Below are 26,312 nucleotides of genomic sequence, written 5' to 3'. Positions count from 1 at the left end.
GATGCCCGCTGTCTGGGGCACATAAAATTTCCTACAATAAATATTTCATACCTCTGCTGTGAAATGAAGGCATCAGTGAGTATGGTCTTGGGAAGCCAGCGAGTGTCATCCTTGCTTCAGGAGTCTCAGCAAACCAGGTTCTCCGTGTGTTCAGCTCGAGGCTGGAGCTGTTTTGGGGAAGCCTGCAAAGGTGTCCTGGAGCCACACTGCTCTGCACGCTTGTCTGGGCCTTCTGAAGTCTAGAAACAGATCTGGTCTGGGAGAGGAGGTGTTTGTTCCGAGACTCTACGTGTTGCTCAGAATAACACGATGTGCCTTTATTTAGAAGCGCTTCAAGTAAACATCGGCCATGGGCAGGCAGGGACAACACCAGACTGCTGAGGGGATAAAACCAGGTGGTTCTTCCAGATCCCTCAGCCCAAGCAAGCAACCTGTGTCCTGCCTGGTTTCTGCTGAGGGACAGCCCGTTTGTGCCATCCCAAACAAGGGCAAAGCCAGTTCTAAAGGCAGATTTTTTTCCTGTGCACCATCTTGCTGCAATAACTTTCCCTTGTATGTTAATATTTGTGTTAATTTGCAAAAATTATTTGTTCATTCAGTTTGTCAAAAGTTGTGGAATGATTTGAGATGCAGAAGTTGATAAACAATTCAAAGCTGCTCTTTTTACTTTTGTTATCAGGGAAGTTGTATTTCAATTCCTGCTCTCATATTCAGGTACAATGCATCGAGGCAGGATAACATCCTGATGTTTTACATACTTGGCAGCTCTGCCACAGAAGGATTGCCAGTTACATTTGTTTAGACAGACCTTTTTATATCCTGAGGTTTGCCAGGACCTCTTCCTGACCCAAACCCCTTTAAGCCCAGTTTTGAACAGCAGCGCTCTTTCAGAGGGAAGAGTTCACTCCAGTTTTTTCTGGGCATGAACCAGTGGTTGCTGGAGGGCAACCCTGAGGTCGCTTCCTAGGGCTGCCCCTGCAACTCTGCCCTGCAGTCAGCAGGATGGTTCATCCCTCAAAATCTGCTTGTTCCTCATGTATAAGGAAGTCACTTCAGCCTAGATATAAACTGATGATCCAGTAGGTGCCAGTATCTCCTTCAGAAGAGAGCAGCGAGCATGCTGTGATTGTGATCAGGAGTCAGCATACACTGCCTTGGGGCTGACAAACCCTGGCTTGGTGTCACTCCTATTTTAAGACTCTTCCAGGGTAATTTTGTCCTCTTCTGCTTTTTGTTGCTATTATTGAGAAAAAACATCCCAGTCCCACACAGGGAAAATTTGCAGGTTTAATTCAATGCTTAATACCACACCGAAGCACAGTGTGAACTCCCGTGTTCTTCAGGGGTGGTCTTAAGTGTGAGCTGGAAGACTAAGCTGACTACAAGAGAGCAGAAACAAAGCCACATTGTCCCGTTTCTTAAAGGAGAGTGGACAGCTGATCCCAGAGCTGCGGTGAGACCATATTAAAAAGGTGCTACCTATGTTCCCCTGTAAGAAAAGGGATGAAAACTTAGGATCGAGGAACACTTACCTCCTTATGCTCTGAATACCTGAGATATCTGTAACCACTTCAGCAGCCTTCCTTTGGGGTGGTAAAGTCTGGGTGCAGTTCTGTGTCTGGAGACCCTCAGAACCAGGCAACAGAAAGAACCCTTGACAAACGTGGATTTAACACAATCTGTGGGACATCCAACAAGCTGCACTGCACCAGCATGAACTGTGCTGAAGGATTAGAAATGCTTTCTGAAAGTCTGCTGACTTTGAGGACTGAATCTGTATATTTTTTAATTAAATCAGCTGTAATTGTCCTAGTCATAGGGGAAGTTCTGCTAAAAATGAAACACTGATTGAGGAGGGAGCCTCTGAAGCTCATCACTCCCATGCTGTGAGACCTCATTTTCACTTACGTGCTTCCAGTTAGATTTAGGAGCACCTTTGGCTTTAAAAAGATCCACTGTTCCATACCAGAATAGTGGCAGATGGTCTTAATTTCTTAATGAATCTTTGGTTTCTTGTGTGCAATAGTTGGGTGATTTGCTTCCAGGGAAGATATGCCCCAACACCTGCTCTGCTCAGAGACCACGCAGCATCAGCTAACCATTTGTATTCGTATCTCCGCAAAAAGAAGACTGCTTGGAGATCTCCACTGAGACTCACATTCCCCTTCCCCAAAGCTTTTAAAAGTAGAAAATTTTAACAGAGAGGAAGTTGCCAAATCCAGAGAGAAACTAAGGGTTGTCAGGTTGAGGGGGCTGTGCTTATTTGTTTTCCTAAAGGCATTAAACACCTGTTCTAAACAAAGAGCAGGTACAGGATTTGGAGGCAGAAAGACTCCAGCCTTGGTTGTACACAGGACCCACCTGCTTCAGCTTTCCCCAGCTATGCACCACAGGCAGGAAAAGAAGTAACAGGGAGAGGGGAACTGGATCAAACAGCAAATGCTGCTGTTGGAGCGGAAGAAGAAAAACCAAAGCAGCGGAGCGGTTCCCTCCAGGTTCACCCTTTACTCACCACAAGGCTTTGTGCCGGCGATGCCAAGTACAGAAGTGACGGCTCTGGTGTCTGTATGAAGCCCAGGTGCCTCGCACTGGTGTGCCATCTGAACACCAGCTGCTCCTCTGACTTACTTTGTGGAATCTGCCTCAATTTATTCGTTCCCTCCTGCTACTGCAGGAGCAGAGTGTCAAGTGATAGGGACAGTAAGAGAAAGAACATGTGAAAGCCAAAGCAGAGCAACACAACCCATCATTAAAAAGCCCAACACCACCGTCAGTAAAAAGATCCTTTGCTGCAGGAGAAGCTTGCCCACACATCTGTAGTGCATCCAGTAGGCTCTCTGGCGCTTGCAGAGCCCCACAGCCCCTGCTAACACTGGAAAGCACATTTTCAGGTTTGGCGAAATACCCAGCTGGTTATAGCTCCCGTGGCCCCGTGCAGCCAGGCAGGGCACAGGGCTTCAGCAGCATTCTTAAAACACCAAACTGCCCTGTACTGCTTGATAGAATTGCTGTGTTTTTCTAACACAGCCAGAAATCGTGGGCAAGCACCTCTCCATTGCAAATACTTTCATGCTTGTACTGAAGCTCCAAAACTAACACCACTTTGAGCCACAAAGGAGGTGAGACTACTATCAAACAGGAGGCAGGACAAATAGCTTCTACCATGTTGTAGACTCTACAACAAACTTTAATACTCTGGAGTTACACTCTGCCAGCCACAGAGCTGCTTACAGGTACATTTGGAGAAAGCTTTAAAGCCAAACAGTTGCTATAAATCCTTTTGTCCTGCTAGCCTGACAGTCCCTCTCCCCCCAAATATTTTTGCCCTCTATTTCATTAGAAAAGGGTTTTACACATTACACAGGGGTTACGTAGGAATCCAGATGTGTACAAGAGAAGTCATGCACTTGTGATTATTCTTCAGCAGGGGTTTCACCATGTCCTCAAAGGAAAAAGACCAGGCCAGGGTGATAAGGACTCCCTTCTGCCTTTGACAGGACATACACCAGCCCCTGCACCTCACAGATCTGTGGTAAAAATGTCCATCTTCTTTTCAGTGCCCAAATCAAAAATCTGGAGAGTTCATCTGGTGGAAAGTATCAGCAAAGTAAACAGGTTTCCTTCCCGTAGGAGAAAGCAAAAATATTCAGCGTTCACAACCAATTTATCATTTTTCCCCATATCCTCTGCCCCGTATCTACAAGTTCCCAAATTCTGCAGTCAGCCAGATCCATGTCAGTGCCTTGAGGGAGGAGGGGACAGGTGTCATCCCAAATTACAGGGAAACAGCAAAACCCAGGAGCTGTGCCAAGCTCTTCCACATCTCATAGGTGCAGGATGGAGCCAAGTGTTCGCTGAGCGCCACAAAGTGTATTCCCCCAAAGGTTTGTAAAAATAATCGGAAAGATGCCACGACATGTGCTGCCACCACCTTAGCTGTGATACTTACAGAGCTGCAGTTTATAAGTTCAGCCAAGTAATGATGAGGGGGATGCCAAGGATGGAAACATTGGGAACATGGGTGCAGGCAAAGCTTTGGGCCATGCTGGGGCTGCAGAGGTCAAACAAGCTGCCTTGAAATTTGAGTTTTCGAGATTCCCTTCTCAGCATCTCCCAGACGGCCGCTGCTTCCTTCTGGCACTCCCTGAGCGCCGTCAGGGCACACGTGTGGAACTCATCCCAGTACCTGCAGCCAGGGGAGACACCACCCATCAGTCCCCCCATCCGTCCCTTGCTGCCCTGAGCTTACCCATGGTATTTTGTCATCCCCTCCCTCATCTCCCAGAGCATCTCGGCTAAAACTCCAAACACACACTGTGGCCAGTGCCAGATGGAATGACCCCACACTGCATTGAGCCAGAGTGGTATCCAGCCTGCCAAGGCTTTATCCCCCTCCCCAAGCTGCTTTCTTACCTCTGGTGAAGAACCAAAGTGGCTCTGCCCACAGGTGCCAAGCTGAGCAGGGAGAGGAGACTCCAGCTGCCCGGGGACCAGAACAGCAGGTACCAGGCTGGGCTGTGTCCCTCCACCTTGGAGGACAGAATGGGCATCCCTGCCTCATTTTTCTTTGGCTGTTGAGGATCTGAGGACAGCGAGGCATTAGACTCCCCCAAGGCTGCTGTAGCTGCCACAATGGGGAGGGCACCCGCAGCCCAGCAGGTTGCTGCATGCATACTAGTGTGTCCATAAATCCTGATGCAGCTGAATTCACAGGTGAGGTCTCCATTTTGTAGGTACAAACCCACAAAATGAAACACCAGGAGCTCAAAAGTCTCAGCAAATGCCGTGGACCATCCTCTCCTCTGGAAATGGCTCCTCTCCAAAACAAAACCTTCCCCAAGGGACAGATAGGACTCTCCACCATGCTTGCTGCTAACCTTCCCCCCATGACTTCTTTCAAAGAGAATTCCTTTACCTGAAAATAACTTCACACAAGCATTTAATATTGCAGCTTCTTCGGAGCAATTAATGTCCTGGCACCCAGCGGTGGGGCAAGGCAGGGACCAGCCTCTGCCAGCCCACAGCACCCAGCAACCCGCACCCCGAGCACCCTCCTGCCCTCCCCCCCAGCTCAGCTTTGCTGCCCCACGTCAGCTGGGGCTGGGCACCACCTCCAGGCCATCACACACCAGCAAGCTGGGGGCACCACCTCCAGGCCATCACGCACCAGCAAGCTGGGGAGTGCCTAGAGGACATGAAGAAGATGCAGCCCGGCCAAGTTGGGACCCTGCACATGGGAAAAGGGCTGCTCGGTTTTCCCAAAGTGCCCTATGCTGGAGACACCACCTTGTGCAGACACATGGACCTGAGTGCTCTACTTACTTGGTTTTCCTACCAGGGCTTACATCAGAACACCAGCTGTGAGGGAGTTCATTAAACTGAATCACTGTGGCAGAATAAATGTCCCCAGATAATGAGAAAAGCTGGTGCCAACGCAGGTAACCTCCTGCGCTCACTCCCAAGCTGCAGCAGCAGCAGGAGGCAGCTCTGCTAGGTGAGGGTTAAACCAGGCCTGTGTCTTTGGGCAAAGTAAGGCTGGGGGAAATCAGAGAGGGATGACAGCTCCTGCCTGGTTCTGCTTTCAGCCTGGATGGCAATTCACAGTGTTTCATCCTTCACAGCCTCCATCTGCTCAGCCAGGCGGGCTGCACCAAGCCCCAGAGCAGCACCACGCACGCAGAGCCACGATGCCACCTGCCCCAGCTCTGCATCCATCCCTCACCCGCTCACCTGGAGAGCGGACCAACGCACCAGGAAAGCGGACGGCAGCAGAGAAGGCTGAGGATTACATGCAAATAATCCAGAAGTATTTCCTGTCAGGAAGCTAGGAAATCAACTTTTTCTGAGCCCCAGCAAGCCCAGCTAGAGGTGCAGCGGTGCCTGCAGGGTCCAGCAGGGAACATCCCAGGACCTGTTCTGTGATGGTTTGTGCCCCAGAGCCCAGGAAAAAAAAAATCTCTTGCACGTTTGATGTGAATTTCAGCAGCAGAGCCTCTCCTCCGACAGTCAACCACAGCACGTGCTGGGCTGCGTGCTCAGTTGTTCTCCAATACCAAGCAGCCGCATGTTCAAGAAAAGTATGTATTCATATTACAGCCTAAAGCAGAGCCATTCCCATTCCAACCCAGCCTTCACCACACCCCGGAGAGGATTTGCATCCTGAGCTAGGCTGTCCTACAGAAAAAGTAGAAGAGAAAGAGCAGGTCACAGTCAACCTCTCACCAGCACGTCTGCTGGCAGGGGAATGCATGGACAAAATATATATCTATTTTTTTTTTTTTTTAATGGCAGGTAGTTAGTCTTCCATTCTCTTTGAGCAAAGTAGTTTTGTTGAAGTGTTTTCCACTTCTGACAACAACCAAAGTTACCCATCTGTGCTGGGGCAGGCTGGAGGACCCTCCACCTGTCTTGGCAGCGGTACCAGCTCCTCGTCCTGGCTCACCAGAGCCCAACCTGCCTCCACTGACTGCCAGATGTCAGCCAGCTGTGCTGGCACCAAGAGCAGGTCTCAGAGCCCCCCCCACACCACCAAGGGCAATGCCTTCCCCTCCCAGCCCATGGGGTGGTTTTCAGCAGCTCAGAAAACCTGACCCACAGGGCACTCGGCCCTTTGCCTTCCCTGGCAGCTTTCCACTCCCCCAAGGCACCCAGGTTTTCCCTTAATTGCTGTCTGCATTTCCTTATAACTCTTTTTAACTCCCCACAACTCACTGCTGGGGACACAGAGCTGCCTCCATTTATCTCTGCAAACATTTTATTTCCACCTTTCACTTGACCCCCAATACCTTGCCGCTTCTGCTCATTTGCTTTCCTCAAAGCTGTCCAACAGCACCCCTCATTACCCAACTCTTCTATTATTATTACTACAGTTAGGACAAAGTTAGCGTCCCTCCCACACCATCATCTTGGGGCACTCACTACAAACTCACAAAAAACAGCGGTGGGGCAAATTCAAGCCAGAAAGAGTAAAGGTCTCAGCAGGGAGGGTGAAAGTCCAGTTTGGTCAGCAGGATCCAACTCTGGGTCGGGTGCAAGCTGCTCCCTCAGCCTCTCCTGGGGGACAAAAGGGATCAGGACCACCAGCCCCACTTCTCCCGACTGTGGGCAGCCAGGGGGTCATGGGATGAGTCCTGGGGTCTAGAGCTGTTGCTAAGGGTTGAGGGTGCAAACTCCAGCTGGAGCCGAGCAGCAGATGGATGGAGGGAGCTCACCATGTCTGTCTGAAATTGAAGCAAGGTAGGGAGTGCACCTGCGTGTGCACAGACTGGTGGGATCCAAAAGAACAGAAGAAGAGTTCAGAGAGCAGCACCCAGCACAGCGGAAATGTCAAAAACCACACTGGCCATGCAGAACAGATAAGCCACAAACCCTCCCTAATTCAGGGAGCAGCCCCACAGGCTGGGACATGCAGGGGGTCCTGGCACGGGGCTGTACTCACCCGCAGACACGGTGCAAGCCCTGTAGCTCAATGCCATCTGCCTCCTCGTATGTGGCCATGTTTTCCCCCAGCTTGAGGATGCAGTCCGATAAGTCTTGGTAAACGTTGTGACAGGCGGTGCCCGATGCCAGCAGCCCGGCCAGGTGCCCTGCCAGCCACCGAGGGGTCGGTATGAGCACCCCGACCTTTGGTGGACAGAGCCCACCTCATTCGCGGGGTGACCCGAGTACCCTGCGCTGTCACAGCACCGGTGCCACCGGGGCACAGTGAGCTCCCTCTTCCACTCAGGGAGCACAACAGCCTCGGTGCAGCCCTTGCCAATGCTGGGAGCCGATGGGGGGGCAGTCAGGGTGCCCGCTCCCAGCCTGCCCCAGCTCTCACCCGGACCCAGCACCCCCGGCAGGCGGCAGGGACAGGCGGGGGACACGGCCAGCTGAGCACCTCCAGCCGGGACACAGCAGGGAGACACGGGGCACCGATCCAGCGAGGAGGGAGGAGATCCCGCATCACCCCCCGCCCGGACACCCACCCAAGGGGCCACCGGGGAAGCGGCCCCTCCCCACCACGGGCACCCCAAGCCCCATGCCGAGCACCTCAGTCCCAGTCCGGCAGCCTTACCCAGGGTGAGGAGCAGCACGGCCGGGCACCAGCGCTGCCCCATCCCGCCGCCGGCTCCGCCACACCTGCTGCTGCCGCTGCCCGTACCCCCATGTCCGGCCGCGGCCGCGACCCCGCCCGCCCTCGCAGGGAGGACACCCGACCCCGCAACCGCTAATGAGCGGCTCTGACCGGGGCTAATTAGGAAGGGGGCGGGGCCGCGCTAACGAGCGCCCGCAGCCGCCACGTCCCCGCAACCCGGCCCCATCGCGCCCCGCGGCTCCTGGATCCTGCAGCTCTGGACCTCCCGGCATCACATCCCCTCGGGATTCTGTGCCAGCACCCACGGATCCACGCACCCTGCACCCCAGGGACCGGGCACCCACGAGCCCCATGGTACCCATTCACCAGCACCACTCCCAAAAGCCCCGCGCCATTCCCCTGCAGGCTGCGCTGCCCGCTCTGTGTGTGTCACCCCGGTGGGGAGCAGGGGCTGGGGCCACTGCCAGCAGCAGGAACACGGGCAGGGCACGGATGGCTTTGCGTCCAGTTTAGTTTCTTGGCACAGCACACGGGAAAGCAACAAAGGACGTGAAGCAAAGCCCCGGGTGTGTGTAGTTCAAAGCCTTAAACATCAGCACCTACAGCTCCCAAACCTTCTCCCTCAGTCCTGGCACCAACCATTCCCAAGGCTCTCATGACCTTCAGGGGATTACTCAGAATTTTGCATCGTTACAGCCTAATCCTGGCTCTTCCCAGTGAGTCCTCACACTTTCCGTCCAGAGGTCTCCTGGCTGCTTGGATGGTATCCATGCAGGGCTTGGTCACGTCAGAGCTCACCCGTTGCTGGTGACAGCTTGGCTGTTGGGGACACCACTCTCCAGCAGCCCATGAACCAACCCCACTGGTGCCCAGTGGCACGAGCTCTGCAAGTGGGATCCCTCTGTGCACAGGGACCCCCTGCCCCCGGGGCAGCCGTCCCAGCCCCCCCAGCCACCTCCAGCCCCAGGAACCCAGAGCGAACGGAAACCACAACTCTGCAAATACAAGAAAATGACAGAGAGCTCAGGTCTGAAAAAACATGAATAAATGTATTTACAGAAAAAACTGAATTACAACAAACTATTAACAGAAAAAAAACCCCGAAATACTACAAACTAAATACAATCAACACACTAAATATAACAAACTACAAAACTCCCTCTTCTACAGTCTAACCCACCCCACCAAGCCCATCAACAACGTATCAACTATCCATCTACTTCCATTTCTTCATCAACCTCTTCATCTACTTCCATTTCTTCATCAACCTCTTCATCTACTTCCATTTCTTCATCAACCTCTTCATCTACTTCCATTTCTTCATCAACCTCTTCATCTACTTCCATTTCTTCATCAACCTCTTCATCTACTTCCATTTCTTCTTCGATGACCACCTCCTCGTCCACTTCCATGTTTTCCGTATCTGTCAAATCCACCTCCATCTTCTCAACCTTTCCTTGAATAACCCAGTGCTGTGCACAGTGTGGTGTAACCTAAGGCAAAAGCCAAGCAGAAATTGCATTGATCCTGCCCTGGGCAGCCCAGCAGAGCTGTAGGACAGGGGTCTCAGCACCCCCGACCCCTCTTACTGCCCAGGGAGAGCTGTGGGGTGATGGGTCCCCTGGGCACATCCCCAGCAGGAGCTGCCTGGAGTTTGGGCAGCTCCTGGGCCACCGGCACCCACGGGCTGGCACCTGTAGCCAGATGATCCTGCGCTTTGTGCACTTTGGTATCTTCTGCAGCAATTTGTTCTTCCAGATCTGTGGAAGCAGAGAGGGTAGGTGTGAACTGCCATGTCCCTGCCCTGTGGGGGGTCCCAGGCACAGACCCCGGCCCCACACCTGCCTCGGAGCCCTTTAGCTCCTTACCCTCTGCTGGTGGTTTTCCATCTCTGCACTGCTCCCTGGACAGGGCTGGGCTGCCCTGGCTCCAGCCTGGAAAGGGGCAGAGGAGGCATGGGCTCAGGCTCTGGGCAGCACCAGCTGCTCCCACCGAGCATCCCTCTGGTACGAGCCCGGGGTGCCCTGGGCTCCCATGGGGACGTGTCCCCCAGGCAGGGATGCTCAATTTCAGCAGGGGACAAGCAGCCCAGAAGGGCTTCTCCCAGCCCATGGCCTTGCAGGGGTGGGTGGAGAGGATGAGTCGAGCTCCCAGTCCCCCAAACACCCCAGAGTGGGGTCCCCACCCCACGCCATCCCTGCGGTGCCTGCTCCAGCCTGCCTAGGCAGTGGAGGCTGTACCTCCAGCAGTGCAGTCTTCCTCTTCTTCAAGTCTTTCATAATGAAAAAATAGTGAGAATAGAGGGTTGGGACTGGGTTGGTGGGAACAGGTGAGAAGGGTTGGGAGGTATGGGCAAAGGCACGGGGAAGAGGATACAAGGGCTGGACTAGCAGGGCAAGCGGGAAGAACTGGGAGCAGGGGAGACACGACAGGCTGTGTTGATTGCTCGGGGGAATTGCTGAGTTGTGGTCGTCGCCGGGCACCAGCGCTGCAGATGGAACATGGGCTGTGACATCACACCTTGGTGACACGGGCACTGAGGTGTTGGCTGCGCAGCAGGGTTGGGGATGACGCCCCCCTCAATGGTGGTTATGGATGTACGGATATATGGATGTATGGATGAGTGGTCCTTCACAGCCATCCCATCACGCCCAGCAGCCATCCTCACCCCTCGGAAAGGTTTTTCTTTAGTTGGTTCCTGCGGTAGCTGAAGTTTACCTCACTGTTCATGGACATCCTTTTCCAGGCCCTAATCTTGCTCTGCCTCTGTACAGCACAGTCATTCTTTCCATGTGGGCATGAATGGCACTGCAAGCCCCAGCCTGGGTACTATCAAGGAAGACTATAAAGCCTTGGGGGTACAAGTGAATAAATCTGGTGCCCAAGTCATCTTCTCCTCCCTTCTACCAGTTGAAGGAACGGGCGCAGCCAGAAATAGATGTATAATGCACATAAACTCCTGGCTTTGTGTCTGGTAGCATCCTAAGGGTCTTGGCTGCTATGACAATGGGACATTGATGACTATAACCAGCTAGGGAGGGATGGGATCCACCTGTCTAGAAGAGGCAAGGGAACGTTTGGCAACAGGCTGGCCAACTTGGTGAGGTGGGCTTTCAACTGAAGGGCTTGGGGACAGTGTCCAAAGTGGCAACGCTCACACCACCACATCCAACTGAGCAATAAGCCAGGCCAACCAGAGCAGCGGCAAATGTTCCTGAGCTGCCTCCCAGGATGAGGACTAGAGGGCCAACCACCTCCAGGGTGTGTATGGCTGCGGTGGATCCTTCTGCACCCCTCACGGGAAACCCACACACTCAATTCCTTATCTGAAATGTCTGTGCACCAGCGCACACAGCATGGGGAACAAACAGGAACAATGAGAGATCTGTGTGTGGTCACACAGCCATGATCTCTTCGCGATTACAGAGGCACAGAGTCACAGCTCACACAACTGAACACTGTCATGGAAGGGTCTGTACTTATTTGGAAAGACAGGCCAGCAAGGGCGGTGGAGGAGCCGCGCTTCAGGACAGAGAGCAGCTCAAATGTATCAAACTTTGCCTGGGGGGATGAAAAACGAGTCAGGAGCTTATGAGTAAAAATGAAGGGCCAGGCTAATGTGGGTGACGTGTTGTGGGTGTTTCCTACAGGCCCTGATCAGGAAGAGAAGCCATGAGGCCTCTACAGACAGCTGGAAGGAGCCTCATGGCCACAGGCCCTGGTTGTCATGGGGCCCCTCAGGCACCCTGATATCTGCTGGGGAGACAACACAGCTCAGCACACACAGTGCAGGAGGTTCCTGCGCAGCATTGATGATAACTTTTTGACACACGTGGTGGAGGAGCCAACAAGGAGAGGTGTGCTGCTGGAGCTTGTCCTAAAAATATCTTTAATATCTTTATCAATTATCTGGATGAGGGACTGAGTGCACCCTCAGTAAGTCTGCAGAGGACACGAAGCTGTTTGGCAGTGTTGATCTGCTGGAGGGTAGGAGGCTCTCCAGAGGGATCTGGACTGGCTGGGCTGTTGGGCTGAGCCCAGTTGTCTGAGGTTTCACAAGTCCAGGTGCTGGCTCCTGCACTCGGGTCACAACAACCCCAGGCAGCACTACAGGCTCGGGGAAGAGCAGCTGGAAAGTGCCTGGTGGAAAAGGACCTGGGGGTGTTGGTGAACAGTGAGCCAGTGCATGCCCAGGTGGCCAAAAAGGCCAACAGCATCCAGGCTGTATCAGGAATAGTGGGGCCAGCAGGAGCAGGGAGGTGATCTTTCCCCTCTGATCTACCCCGATGAGGCTGCATCAGGAGTTGTATGTCCAGCTCTGGGCTCTCCAGTTTACAAAGGACAAGGAATTACTGGAGAGAGTCCAGTGGAGACACACAAAGATGATAGGGGGTCTGGAGCTTCTTTTTTAAGAGGAAAGACTGAGAGAACTAGGTCTGTTTGGCCTGGAGAAGAGAGGCTGACAGAGGATCATGTTTATGCTGCTAAATATCTCCAGGGTGGGTGTCAGAGGATGGGCCAGACTCTTTTCAGTAGTGCCCAACGACAGGGTGAGGGGCAACGGGCACAGACTGACACACAGGAGGTTCTGTCTCAACATGAGAAGAAACTTCTTTAGCACAAGGGTGCCAGAGCCTGGAACAGGCTGCTCAGAGAGGCTGGAGAGTCTCCTCCTCCGGAAACATACAAAACACACGCAGATGCCATCCTGTGCCATCTGCTCTGGTGAACCTGGTCTAGCAGGTGGGTTGGACTAGATGATCTCCAGAGGTTCTTTCCAACCCCAAATAGTCTGTGATTCCATGTTGAGTTTCTCAAGAGACAAGAGGCCCTGCAGAGGGATCTGGACTGACTGGAGCACTGCGCAATGATGAATGGGTTAATGTGTAACAACCCCAAATGCCGGTTCTGCCCCTGGGAGGGGGCAACAGCTGCACAAGTGTAAATGGGGAGAGAAGCAGCTAGAGAGCAGCCCTGCAGAAAGGGATCTGAGGTGCTGGGGGGCAGTGGCTCAGGAGCCAGCAGCGTGCCCAGGCCCAGAGAGGGCAAATGGTGTCTTGGGGACATCAAACACAGCCCAACCAGCCAGCCAAGAGAAGGGATTGTTCCACTGGGTCTAGGGTTGGTGCAGGCTCACCTGGAGCACTGTGTGTCAGGCTGGGCCCCACCATTTGAGAAGGACTTGAAGGTCCTTGTATGTGTCCAGAGGAGAGCTATGGGGCAATGAGGCCCCTGGGCATGTCCCCAGGAGGAGCTGCCTGGAGGCTGAGTAGCTCCTGGTCCACCAGCCCTAGAAGAAACGGCAGAGGACCAGCCCTAGAAGAAACGGCAGAGGACCAGCAACCAAGAAGGGCTTCTCCCAGCCTCTGGCCTTGCAGGGGTGGGTGGAGAGGACGAGTCGAGCTCCCAGTCCCCCGAACACCCTGGAGTGAGCTCCCCATCCCACACCATCCTCACGGTGCCTGCTCCAGCCTGCCCGGGCAGTGGGGGCTGTACCTCCAGCAGCACAGTTTTCCTCTTCTTCAAGTCCTTCATAATGAAAAAAGAGTGGGACTGGGTTGGTGGGAACAGGTGAGAAGGGTTGGGAGGTATGGGCAAAGGCACGGGGAAGAGGATACAAGGTCTGGACTAGCAGGGCAAGCGGGAAGTGTGGGCTGTACCTCCAGCAGTGCAGGTGTCCTCTTCCTCTGGACCTTCACAATGGGAACACAGCAGCAGTGGCAAGACTGCATTGAGGCACTGGGAGCAGGCGAGAAGGGCCGAGTCGCACATCTGAGCACCGGGAGCAGAGGAGACAGGCTGCGTTGTGCTTGTCAATGGATACCAGCAGCTGCAGCTGGAACACAGGCTTGGACATCACATCTCTGTGACATGGGAGCTCCAGTGCCTGGCCAGGTCCCTTCCAGCGCAGGTTTCATTGAAGGACAGACTGCACTGGGGACTCCAGGCACTGGAGGCTGTACCTCCAGCAGTGCAGGTTTCATCTTCTTCAAGATCTTCATAACGCAAAAAAAGTTAGAGGGGAAAGATGGGACTGAGGTGCTGGGAGCAGGTGAGAAGTGCTGCGTTGTGCTCATCAATGGACACCGGCAGTTGCAGCTGGAACACGGGCAAGGACAGAAATACAACAAACACAAAGAGAGACTCAATCTCCCTTTTCCCAGACTAATCATGTGAACTCACTTATTCATGACACCAGTCTTAAGGTTTCTTAACTCGGAACTCTTAATTTGTGCACCTACAAGCAAAAAGATAAATATCTACCCAGCCAACAGGGAAAGGGCTCATCCTTCCCCCTCCTTCATGGTGTGGGCATCCCCTGTATCGCATTGGGAAGCACAAAAGCCTGAGCAGTCCAGCTGCTGCTACAGCCGCGTCAAAAGCTTTTTGGGAAAGCTCATGTTTTACACCCTCTAGCTCAGAGATTTGCTCTATAGCATTTCAGTAAGTCAGCAGATTTTGACGAAACTGCCAGACAAAGGTGCTGCCTGCAGGAGGCAGCAGCTTCCAGGCGATAATGCTGCATCATAGCCCTGTAGCTCGCTCCTGCCACTTCTCCTGCCCACCTGGAGCTCTGCCTCTGACCTACCGCACTGCTCCCAGCACACGTCGGGCCTTGGCATGAGTTAGGTTAGCCAAAAACCTGAGCAGCAGCTGAGTGAACAGTCAGCACGACGCACAGTGATGTTTTCCAATGAGGGCTGGCGGTGCAAACTCCGGCTGGAGCCGAGCAGCAGCCGGACGGAGGGAACTCACCGCATCTGTGTGCAAACGGAGCAATGTGGGGAGCGCATCTGCGTGTGCACGGACCGGCGGGATCCAGGAGTGCAGGAGAGTTCAGGGAGCAGCGCCCGGCACAGGGGAAATGCCAGAAAGCAGACTAGCAGCGACCCAGGGAGGAGGGGAGGGACGCCCCCTGCCCCCGCAAGGCCCCCTGCCCGGACACTCCAGAAGCCACCAGGGAAGGGATCCATCCCGAACACCCGAAACCCCCGCCAGGGCTCCAGCCCCGCTGCTGCCCCTAATGAGCGGCTTTAGCAGCGGCTAATTAAGGAGGGGGCGGGGCCGCGGCTAACGAGCGCACAGGGACCTCCTGCCCCCAGGCGGCCGTGCCAGCGGCCGTGCCAGCCCCCCCAGCTGCCTCCAGCCCCCCCAGCTGCCTCTAGCCCCGGGAATCCAGAGCAAGCGGAAACCGCAACTCCGCGAATGCCACATGTGCCCAAAACAAATGCAATCCTGAGACCGAGAGGCTGTTTCTGAAAAAATATAAATAAATTTATTTACAGGAAAACAACACAATAGACTACAACTCTTGGAAACTCCACACTCGCCCCCAAAAAAGCACAGGGCAGTGCGGTGGTGGTGGTTGTGCCGCCAGGATGAGGGGACCAGGCGCTGTGTCCCTGCAGTGTGGCCACCCACCCCAGTCCCAGTCTGGTGACATGCGACCCCCCTGTCAGTGCAGGCAGAAGATGGAGAGCATATGCCTGTCCTGCTGCCGGTGGGTCCCTCTCCATTTCCTTCTTCAACTAGATGTCCATCTCCTCCTCCATCTCCAGGTTCACCTCCATCTCCTCCTCTATCTTTGTCTCTTCATCCATCTTCTCCGCCATTCCCACAACCAAGACCCCAGCAGCCAGATCTGTAGCCCCCAGTACAAGGTAGCATATCCTAAGACAAAAGCCATGCAGAAAAGTGCATCAGTCCTGCCCTGGCCAGCCCAACAGACCTGTGGGATGGGGTTCTCAGCACCCTGACCCCACTCCCAGCTCTACCAGCTCCCATGCCAGCAGCTGGCTGTTGGGGATGTCTGCATGGTGTGGAGCCCGAGGACGTGGGGACACAACACACTTGGTTCTTGGCAGGAGCCTCCACCAGCAACGCAGGGACTGGGCTCCATTCCCTTGGGGCAGGACACGACCAAGCCAGCCAGCTCCTGGCACGAAGCGATGCTGTGAACCCCAGCCAGGCAGCACCTCAACACAGCTCGGCTGCCCCCGCCTCACCTCCCCGGCCCAGCAGAGACGCTCATTACTCAGTAGCCACGTTCCTTTGAGGGTGTTTATGGCTTTTCTGTCTCCCTGCTGTCCCGGGCTAAAAATCACCCCTTTTAAGGCAGCCGCAGGACAGCCAGTCACTGGAGCCTTGCCTGCTGCAGGCTGCTCCCTTGCAATGTATCACCTCCTTTACTGGGAAAACAGCCTTGCTTTGGCTTTTTCTTGCCTCCACAATCTACTGATCAGCTGCAGCTCACTCCCAGCCCCATCCACGCACGCCTCCTAGAGAACAAGATCTATTTTCACCAGCAAGTGATTCACCTGCCTGGCGCTGGTTCCTTTCCCTTCACAGCCGACTCCTCCCCAGCTCCATCCTTACCCCGCAGCTGCCTGACTCACCTCCCAAACCTCTGATGGACGAAGAAACCTGAGCGGGAAGGGCAGGAGGAACAAGTCACGTTACATTTTCTCCTGGTGAGGGGTGCACTTTGATGCTGGCTCCCCTGGGGACTTCTGGCAGGAGCTGAACTCTGTGTTGTGGAGAGAAGAGGTGTCATTCCTACCTGGGCTTGTGACCCGCATCTCCAGGGGACACTGCCCAAGGACCTGGGCATTTACAGTTAGGGCGAGGGCTGTTGACACAGGATGGTGTTGTCAGCCTGTGCCAGAGGCACAAGGGAGGCAGCAATGCTGCGGCAGACCCTGCAGGTACCTAGCAAGGCTTATTCTTAGGGCTCCCTACCAGAAGTGGAGACTCTCCGCTGACTCCAGTGTCACCTCTGTCCCCTCTCACCTTTTGGCCAGGGACAGGCATGCTTGGCCATGAGCAAAAAAATCACTCTGTGGAGCTGGCTTGCCTGTGTTAGTTTAATTGGAATAAAAAGGGTGCGCCGCTGAGCGGCACGGCTTGTGCTGAAGAGCCGAGATGAGTCAGGCTCCGTGCCGATGATATCACTGCTTTTCCAACCCCTTCCCAGCAAGGCAGGGTGGAGGGGCCACAGCAGCGGGGGGCTTGGGTGCGTGTCAGTCTGTGCAGGCAGCACCCACACATATTGTCCCCACAGCGGGGACTGGGGCTGCAGTGAACCCTAGGGAACTTGGGGTGCTCTGCGAGACAGAAACAGTCTCCACACTTCGCAGTAGTAACAAGTGCCAGTCAACACAGACATGTCACGTAGCAGAGACCTGAGCTAATTCCTGGGCTCTGCCTCCTTGGCTCCCCACTGGCAGGGCAGGCAAGGGGGCAGCAGGGATGGTGGTGAACTGATGATAGTGCCCAGAGGCTGTGCCAGACCACACCGAGCTGTGAGCAAGCCAGAGCTGGCAGGCACCCAGAAGAGATTTGCTCCTGCAGCTCCTCAGAGAATGTGACCCCCATCTTGCTACACCAGCCTGGCTCTCTCAGCCTTCCAGCACCCAGCCACAGTGCCAGCATCCCTCAGTCAGGTGGAGACCATCAAGCAGGACTGAGGGTGCATTTTGAATACCGACAAACATTCATGTGGACAAAGTTCGTCCCTCATAACCTCCGTGTGAGCTGGAGCCAGCAGCTATGGGCAAGTGCACAGAGTGCACGCATCAGGTTCCCAGCGCAAAGCTGGTTTTCGGCAGCAGGAGCTCCCAGGAGGCTTGGGGGAGACAGCAAAGCAACAGTAGCCAAAACAGAGCTGGGACACAAACAATATACCCAGTTATCTTTAATCACCCAGCGAGGCAAACACACTGAGAACGGAGCAGACGGGACATGCCACAGACACTGGAAACTCCCTTTCAGCCAGAGTAAAAGGGCTGAGTGGTTCCCCCCCGATCCCGGCTGGGCAGTGACCAGGCTGCGGGCAGGGCTGGCGCAGGGCACGGCGAGGCACTGACTCACCCTGCTGAGATACAGGAAGGAGGCGAACAGCCAAGTGCACTTCTCTGCCAAGGAGCAGCCCCGCTGTGCAGGGCTGAACGTGGGAGAAAACACCCCAGAGTGGGTTCTGCTGGGGAATCGGGGTCTTGGAAGGCAGGGGGTGAGCTGGGGAGGGAGCCCATGGCCCATCCACACAGCATGCTGTCGTCTCTCCTGTGTGGTCGTGTAAGCTGAGCATTTAGAGAAAACAAGCAAAAAAATACCAAAGCGTGAATTGTAATTGTGCTCCCTGGCCAGGCACAGGGAACCCTGCCCACCCCTGCCACGCGTGGCAGAGCTCCTGCCGCACCTGCAGCCAGGCACTGCGGGCACAGAGCTCTGCCGGGGATGGCTCGCGGGGGGACCCTCTGCACGGACCCTTCCTGGGGACTTTCAGTGTGTCCCGGAACGCAGAGACCCTCCGTGAGGACCGAGAACCATGCACGGGGACCCTGTCCCCCACGGGGGCCACGCACCCTGCATGGGGACCCTCCCTGGGGAGCAGAGCCCCCTCCGCAGCACTCCCACAGCCCCGGGCCGGTGCCCCGGGGGGCAGCAGCCAGTAGGCGCCGCCGCCGCGATGCCCCGGGGCCGGTGTCGCTGGCACCGCCCCGCGCCGCGCCGAGCACCGCCCCGCAGCGCACGGCATGGGCGAGCGGCGGCCGGCGGCGGGGGGGGCGGCGGCCCCGCGCTGAGCCCGGCCCGGCCCGGCCCCATCCCATCCCGAGCCGGTGACAGCAGCTGCATGTCGGGGCCCGGGGCGCAGAGCCGCAGCCGGCGGCTGCCCGGTAAGTGCCGGCCGCGGGGTGCGCTCGGCGGGAGGGGAGCGGGGCACCGCACCGGCTGGGGGCTCGGGCTGTCCGCATCCCCCCCGAAACACCCACCCGATGGCCCTGGCAAAGCAGCCATCCCCTCACTTCCACCCCCGGACGCCTCCGCTGCACCAACCTGCTGCGCCGGCACCACTCCCCGGGCAGCCCGGGAAGCTCCGAGCGGGGGATGAGGATGCTCGGTGGGGGGGTGGCACCTGCCTGGGAAGCGGCTGAGCTCGGGGACCTGTTGGGCTTGTCGCGGCGTGGCACTGGTGTCCCTCAGAGCCCTGAAGCTCCCCGGGAGGTGCGGATTTCCCCGCACCCACGGGAAAGAGGAGACTGAACAGAGCAAACACATCAGTGAGCAGTGACCGGGGTGACAGGGGACTTGGAGGGGGATGACCTGCCACGGATCTGGCCCTGAGTCTGGCACACCGTGCCGCCCTCCTGCCTTTCTTGTCCTCACGCTTCTTTCTGCGGGAATGAAAGCAGGGCCCTGTAAATAGCAGGGTCTTATGACACAGCCTCTGCTGGGGAAGGAGCGCTGGGCGGCAGGGATATTTTTAGTGCTGAGACGCAGGGGATTTGGAGATGGCTCGGAGGAGTGCAGGCGCTGAAACCGCAGCACCAGAGAAGGGTTACAAGGTGCCATGTCCTCCCTCTCTAGTTCCTCCCCCGGTGCTTTTCCCAGCCAAAACCACTGCCACCCTCACACTCGCCTAGCGCATTTCCTCTCACCAGGGTCACGGTTATTTTTTGCTGTGCTGCAAGACGAGGTCAGACGTGCCGATTGAGAAAAGACCATGTGGGGAATTCGCACTCAGGCGGCCGGTGTGTCCAGGCACCCTGTCTCTGCACAGCCTGACTCTACATGATTCTCCAGGGCATTCCCTGCTTTCCACACCAGCTGCTTCTCCCAAGGCTAAAGGAGCTGAAAACCCTTGGGATTGACCCTTGTCCCACAGTGGTCTGGCTGGGGCAGGGTGACAGGGAAAGGCTTGTGATCTCTGCAGGGCCTCCTGGAAGATGCTGTGGCAGCTGTGGAGCTGCATCTTCCCCCGCCTCATTTCTTTGCAGCACCGGGAACACAAGGCAGACAGCGAACTGGACAGTGGTGGGGTGTCCTGGGCCTCTCTTGGAGGAGCAGGGTGAGGGGATCAGGCTCTGGGAAAGTGCAGGGAGAAAGGCAAAATCTGGCTGGGCCAGCCCACCCCAGCTCTTTCATTCACTGGGCCATGCTTGGAGTCACCCCTCGATTAAACTGTTCACTTCCCTGTCGTCCCCTGTCCTTTGCCACAGCCCAAATGTTTTTTTTCTTTAAATCTCTTGAAATCTCTGCAAGGTATTCCAGGGCCATGGCCTCAAGAAAAGGCTGTCCCCATCCTCTCTTGGTCTTGTGCCTTCACTAACAAGCCTTCTCCCACCCCCAGATACACCCCTCCTATTCACAGAGACAGAATGGGGGTTGTACTGGGATCCTGCGGGCCAAGGAGGAATGAAAAACACTTCCCCTCCCAGTGGAAACACAGCCAGATAATTGAACCATGCTCTGCTCCTGGCCCGGATGCTGGGTCAGAGAATACCCTGAGCTGGTGCTCCCAGCACCCTCAAGCCCATCTGGCCCTCACCCCGTGCTAACTGCACCCCAGGAGTTGCTCCTCTCCTGGACCGCTTCAGCGAGGGTGTGGATGGGAGGGCTCACAGTGGTTTACTTCGCAGCCAGCCCTCCCATGGCTCACCCCACCGTGGGTGGCCATAAGCCCACACCATGTGGGGCTGGCTCCTCGGTGTGCCCTGGCAGGAGAGAGGGACCAGCGGGGCCAGTGTCCTTACCCAGAGCCCACCCGTGGGCAGCTGCCTGGGGAGCAGGCGAGAAGGAAATCCCTGCCTGCATCTCCTGGGGGGGATCCTGCCCGCCCAAGCTCTGCAGCAGCGTTTGGCCCCCATTCCTCTGCAAGCTGCACTGGCTAACAAGGCATGAGAGCCGGAAGGATTTGAAGGCAGCGGGGCGCTCCGTGCCGTTGCAGCCGCGCTGGGCGGTTCAGCCAGCGGGGAAGAGCCTGGCTCTGAATGCTGATAAGGCTTCGGCCCCTTGGCTGAGTGGGCTGTAGTAATAACCATGACAATAGTAATAAAAGCCAGGCCACCAGCAGGTACCGACAGATCCCCCACGGTGCACAGGGGCCGCATTGTGTGTGCAAACGTGTCCCGCGGTGGGAACATGCCAACCGGATGAGACAATCCCCGCGACTGACAGCCGGGGAGTGTGACCGGCCGTCACATGGGGAAGGGCCGCGCCAGGGAACGCCGCTCTCCTTTATGTCCCCCGGGAGGGTTGCTGAGAGGCAGCTACACTAGCAGGGCTGTTCGCTCCCCCCAGGGCCCGGAAGAGCCCCGGGAGGGGGGGAAGGCTCCGTCCCCGGCTCTCACCGCGGTCATGGGTCAGGCAGGGTCGAGAACAGCCCAGCTGCCATCTCCCGCTGCCGGCACTCTGTACATAATGGGATCTCAGTGCTCGTGCCTCAGTCCCCGGCGAGAGCTCGAAAACAAGTTCATGAACAGGTCCTGCTAATTTCTCCTGCAAGAGAAATCCCAGCGCCCACAGGAATGCTGCCACAAGCACCCTTACCGCGAGTATCGGTCACGTGCATTAACAGCACAGATCGGCCATGCTCAAGATTTATTTTATATTTGCACTGCAGAAGGATTTAGAGACTCTCATCCTTACCTCCATACTGGGGTCCCTTTGGCAAGATGCCACAGGGAGAGCCGGTCTGTCATCCCAAATCTGGGAGCCAGCACATCCTCTGTCCTGACCCCAGCCTCCCTATGGCTGGAGCCTGATGGCCTCTCCCTGGCGTAGTGAACCGCAGCAGTTTGCTGTGGATTTGGCACAGCTGGGCTGGGGGGAAGAGCTCTGCCTGGGACAGACAGCACAGGGCTTGCTCCAGCTGCTGAAACAGAGCCAGCTCCATAATCAGTGCCCCAGTCACCCGCTCTTTGTCCCTGGCTCTGTTCTCTTTTGCAGCAAGCACAGGGGAGGCAGGAGGTTTTTACCTTACCCCAGCGGCACAGGGCTGCAGCCACTGCTCAGCTTTGCGAGGAAAGCTTCACCGGCACGATGCGTCCGCTGCTCAGCGCGCCAAGCCTCTGCACCAGAGCAGGCGCCCAGTGCTCAGGTCAGACATAACAAGACTGAGGTCCCTTCAGGCAGTCAGGATCACCGCCGTGGGCATCGCAGGAAGACGCTGAGCAGCCAGAAAAGGACCAGAGCCTCTCCCAGATAGCGCAGGGTGACTGGCCCTGAGTCACGGTGCATCCCCACATTGTGCTGCAGGCACAACCTGGCTTCCTGGGGCAGGTGCCTGCAGACGATGGGGTTTAGCTGAAGGATCCCCCAGAAGTGGGGTGCAGAGGAGCCCTAGAAGGGCTCTCAGGAAGATGTGACATCGATCTCCAGGACATCTCACCAGGCCCACCACCTCTCCCCTGTTTGGGCCCTAAGCTGGTACATACTGGTGACACCAGCCCCCCTGCTGTCCTTGCCCCCACTCCTGCCAGACAGGGTAGGGATGCTGCTGCTCTGTTCCCTCCTCCCCAGCCTGGAGGAGCAGAGGGTTTGGGCCTCGCTCAGGCGGAGCAGAGGATGTTTGTTTGGTTTCCGTGGTTACTGCGCTGCCTGCTCCAGTAATCACATTTTCCTTGTGCTAGTTGGGCCAAGGGCAGAAGAGAGGAAATATGGAATGGCTGAGGTCAAACACCAGCTTGGGAACAGCCGGGGCCACCAGCCGTGGCCCCTCTGTGCCATTTGGGCCCTTGCAGGTGTGGGTACCCAACCCAAAAGGGAGGTACCAGGCTCAGGGATGCAGCAACAAGCTCCTTCAGCACCAGCCTGAGGGCTCTCATCACTCCCTCCATGCGGGCTGGGGACACAGGCACCGGCGCTGAACTGCAGGAGGAATGATAGGAATGAAAATGTTTGTGCAGGCAGAAGCCAAGCTGGCTGTGTGAGCGCGGGAGGTGAACGGGGGAGCCTGCCAGCGTGGGTGCGCCTGTATTTATAGCGCCGGTGGCCGCAGGGGTGCACGTGTGCAGGGGTGACAGGGTTGCTGGTGCCTCTTATTCCTTACCCGTCACTGAGCCCAGAAAGCCCGGAGCACTAACACCAGTTCTTGTCCCTGGGAGTTTCCCCTACTTGTTAGCGTTCACAGACAGCCCTCTGTTTTATAGCAAGGAAACTGAAACTTGAACATGTGCAAACCGTGTCTGATCTCATAACACCCTTTCCCTCCTTGATAATTCAGTTCAGCAGTCACAACCATAGCATATGAGCTCCCAGGTCCTCACTGTCCTGTGCCTCAGAAGTGAGATGTGAGGCTCCAGCACAACAAGTGATGCTGCCATTAAGGCATGTAACGTCTGTTCACAGTGACTCAGTCAATGTGTGCTGGTAAAGCACGGCTGTACCGCGTGAGCTGGGACAGGCAGAAGAGCTCAGACAGCCCTGCCTGGTCTGACCCCCCTCGCCTTTCTCCCCAGCTGACATGGAGCAGCCTCAGCGGGGCCTGGATGCAGAGCAGATGCAGCAGCAGCAGCTGAAACTACGGGACCGGCAGAAGTTCTTTGAAGAGGTTTTCCAGCATGACGTGGATTACTTCTTCCCTATGTCTCACCTGCAGATAGAGCATCGGAGACGTAAGTGCTGCGGGCACCAGGACAGGGCTGGGGGTGTTCAGGGAACGATGTCATGAGGGTCAGTGGGACATCCCCAGTCTAAAGGCAGCTGGGGACATGCATGTCCTGCGCTGAGACAGGACCACACATGCTGCATGTGGGTGTGCTGTGCATTACTCACACCACTTAACCGAAGTCACTGCACACGGGTACCCAGGCTGGCACCCTGCAGAGTCACCGGCTTCAGACAGGGTCATCAAAACAGCAGTTTGGGACAGGGACAAGGCCTGCAGTGAGGCAGTGGGGGCTTCCAGAAGGATGTTTTAGGGAAACATCATTTTCCTGGGGGCCTCTTACCAGTCAGTAGAATTCAGTTTGCCATGGCAAGGCTGGTTCCCTCCTCGGGGTGCTGCCTGCACAGGGCTGCCAGTGCCCTTTGCCTGCACCAGCACTCACCTTCTCACTGGCCTCTGTCTCTGCAGCGCCCTTAGGCAGCATTTCCTCCATGGAGGTGAACGTGGACATGCTGGAGCAGATGGACATGATGGACCTGTCAGACCAGGACGTGTTTCTGGGCTGTGGGACAGAGGAAAGCAGCGTTGCTGGGCCAGGTACGTGCAGTATGAGCATTTGCTGGCCAGGCTGAGAGCCCTCCCTGTCCCCAGTGCCCACTCTGACTTGTTCCTCAGCCCTGGCCACCCTGCGTGCAGATCCACACACCCCCGTACAAAGACAGACACTTGGTGCTGGGGTCTGTGAGGCTGGAGGGACCTCACCCTGGGCTGGTCCATGCCAGTATCCCCCTCCGCAGCCCAGAGGTTCATACCCATGCAAATACCTTGCAGAGAAGACGAGGGTGGAACCCAGGCACTTTACAGAGTCTGTGGGGCTAATTCTCTTGCGCTGAAACTCCTCTGGAGCAGCCGGTGTCTTGTCACGATTTCCCAGGTCCCCATCATGCTACAGAGCTCACTGTACTGAGCAGGAAGGCTGCGGGACCCCTCCACTGCCCAGCCAGACCCCAGGGAGCTGGGCTTGGGTCCCACAGGGAAAGCCCAGAGTGCCAGCACCTTCCTTCCCACGCACACGCACTGTAGTGATTCACCAAGGCCGAGCCAAACGTCTCCTTGCCTGCTGCAGCCAATGGCCTCACGCAGCATGGCTGCAAGCTGTGTTTCACATGAAACAGAGAAGGCTCCGCTGCCAAGAACGGGGAAGGAATGTGCAGGGCTGCCCAGAGCCAAGCCGGCGGTGTGAGGTGGGGAACAGCCAGGAAAGCAATAAACCTCCAGAAGCCTTTTTTTTTCTCTTACCACACTCTCCTCCAGGGGCAGATGCCAGCCAGCACCCAGAGGAAATCACCCTGAAAGTGCCCAACACAGCGGAGAGCAAGTCACGCATTTCCTCCACGTCCTCCGTCTCCACGGATCCGAACAGCCTGGACACCAGCGAGGAGGGCGCTGAGACCCCTGTGGTGCAGTCGGATGAGGAGGACCTGCAGGAGGACAGTCCCAAAAAGCAGGTGGCAAGAAGCTAGCAGCCAGCTCTGCCCTGCTCCAGCCTCCTCCGTACGGACCTGCCAGCCCCGAGGAAGGAAAGCTGCTGGCACCCAGTAAACCCCATCCTGGACTGCTGCCCTGCCGGAGGGGAGAGGGGGTTTTCCCTTCCTCTTCCTCTGCAGGTTTTCCTGGCAGCCAAGGGAGAACGAAAGGGGTATTGTAGGCTCCCAAAATTAACTCTTCAGGCTTTGCTGCTAACACTCCCTGCTTCACTCCCCTGAAATGCTCAGCATTCCACAGCCCCATCATTCCCAGAAAGGCACCCCTTGGGATCCCAGCTCCCCCATCCTACTGACAAGGGTCCTGTCCAGACAAGCATTTAACGATACAGAGAAATAACACTCCAGTCTAAACAAGCAGTGGGCATGTGTGTTATTGGGAGAAACCAGCGCTGGGGGTGAGGGTTTGGTGGGGGCTGCAGGAGGGGGAGCGGTGCAAAGTCTGTGTGCTAAGGGCACAGCGCAGGAGCAAATGAAACCCAGCTCCAGCACGGGGACGGGTCCTGCATCCAGAGTGGGATCAGACAGCACGGAGCTCGGGGAGAAGGGCAGCTGTTGGTGTAGCAGGTGCTACCTCTGGGAGAGAGCCAGTGGCTCCAGTACGGACACAAGCAGGGCTGTAACCACTCACCACAAATATCTAGGGAGATTTCTCATGGAAACTGGCTGAGTGGAGAACATCAGCACATGCAGCACCAGCAGCTGTGGCTCCCCCAGCACAGCATGATGGCAGCTGGAGGCTGCTTTAGAGGAGCAAAGGAAGAGCCATCAAAATGAAGCCACTTTGCAGTACACTACACTTGCTCCCTGCAGGATAGGGTGAAAAGAGTCAGGCACAAAGCCAACCAGGTACTCAGGCGACTATCAGTGGCTGCAGGCCAGGAAAGCGCTGTCCCTGCTCGGGCTGTGTCAGCACATCCCAAAAAGGAAAGGAGCCTGGCAAATAAGCGACAGGAGCCAGGGAACACTCTGCATCTCAGCTGCTTCCTGGGGGGGTCCAGACCCTGCTGCACCCCCTCCTGCATCAGCCAACCCTTCGTGAGACTGGCTGGAGTGACCCAGTTATCCGTGAGCCACTGGCCAGAGTGGGAGGTGCTGTGAGCTCCACCGGTCTGTCCTCCCCAGCGCTGCAGTTTGTGTCCCACTGGGGTGGCCCTGGGCTGGTGGCCAGTGGAAGCGGGGTGCTCTGCACCCGCAGATAGGAGACGCCAAGGGGAGAGGGGCAGCAGCCAGCAGCGGCAAGGCCTGAGAAGAGGAAGCCACCCCAGCGACAGGCACAGTCCGTGTGGAGTCCTCGGGCGCG

The 26,312-nt window shown here is 56.3% G+C and overlaps 3 protein-coding genes across 4 annotated transcripts; 1 reads left to right on the top strand and 2 right to left on the bottom strand.

Moving 5' to 3' along the window:
• Positions 1-3,960: 3,960 nt before the first annotated feature.
• On the bottom strand, positions 3,961-8,148 carry LOC309446096 (neuritin-like; the record flags this gene model as incomplete). The annotated part of the gene is made up of 3 exons (XM_082065514.1): positions 8,057-8,148; positions 7,439-7,586; positions 3,961-4,186 (listed from the first exon to the last, which is right to left on the bottom strand). Exons 1-3 carry the CDS (start codon positions 8,097-8,099, stop codon positions 3,961-3,963), a joined length of 417 nt encoding a protein of 138 aa, XP_081921640.1. The 5' UTR covers positions 8,100-8,148.
• Positions 8,149-15,325: 7,177 nt separating this feature from the next.
• On the bottom strand, positions 15,326-23,307 carry LOC309446246 (uncharacterized protein). Of its 2 annotated transcripts, XM_082065809.1 has the most exons (5): positions 21,506-23,307; positions 18,914-19,116; positions 17,948-18,156; positions 16,474-16,604; positions 15,326-15,748 (listed from the first exon to the last, which is right to left on the bottom strand). In XM_082065809.1, the coding sequence occupies exons 1-5, from the start codon at positions 21,556-21,558 to the stop codon at positions 15,607-15,609; spliced, it is 738 nt and encodes a 245-aa protein (XP_081921935.1). In that variant the 5' UTR covers positions 21,559-23,307; the 3' UTR covers positions 15,326-15,606. The 2 variants fall into 2 exon arrangements, 1 of the variants encoding a protein (XP_081921935.1); XR_014185431.1 differs by lacking the exons at positions 16,474-16,604; positions 21,506-23,307 and having other exon boundaries at positions 18,914-19,381.
• DBNDD2 (dysbindin domain containing 2) lies at positions 18,531-25,385 on the top strand. The gene is made up of 4 exons (XM_082065808.1): positions 18,531-18,753; positions 23,317-23,472; positions 23,934-24,062; positions 24,780-25,385. The coding sequence occupies exons 1-4, from the start codon at positions 18,546-18,548 to the stop codon at positions 24,986-24,988; spliced, it is 702 nt and encodes a 233-aa protein (XP_081921934.1). The 5' UTR covers positions 18,531-18,545; the 3' UTR covers positions 24,989-25,385.
• The last annotated feature ends 927 nt before the right edge of the window (positions 25,386-26,312 follow it).

The sequence above is a fragment of the Streptopelia decaocto genome (genome assembly GCF_964273445.1).
Source record: "Streptopelia decaocto genome assembly, chromosome: 14".
Classification (NCBI taxonomy): Eukaryota; Metazoa; Chordata; class Aves; order Columbiformes; family Columbidae; genus Streptopelia; species Streptopelia decaocto.
The sequence above is the reverse complement of the archived record's forward strand: the minus strand, read 5'-3'. Positions and strand labels throughout refer to the sequence as shown.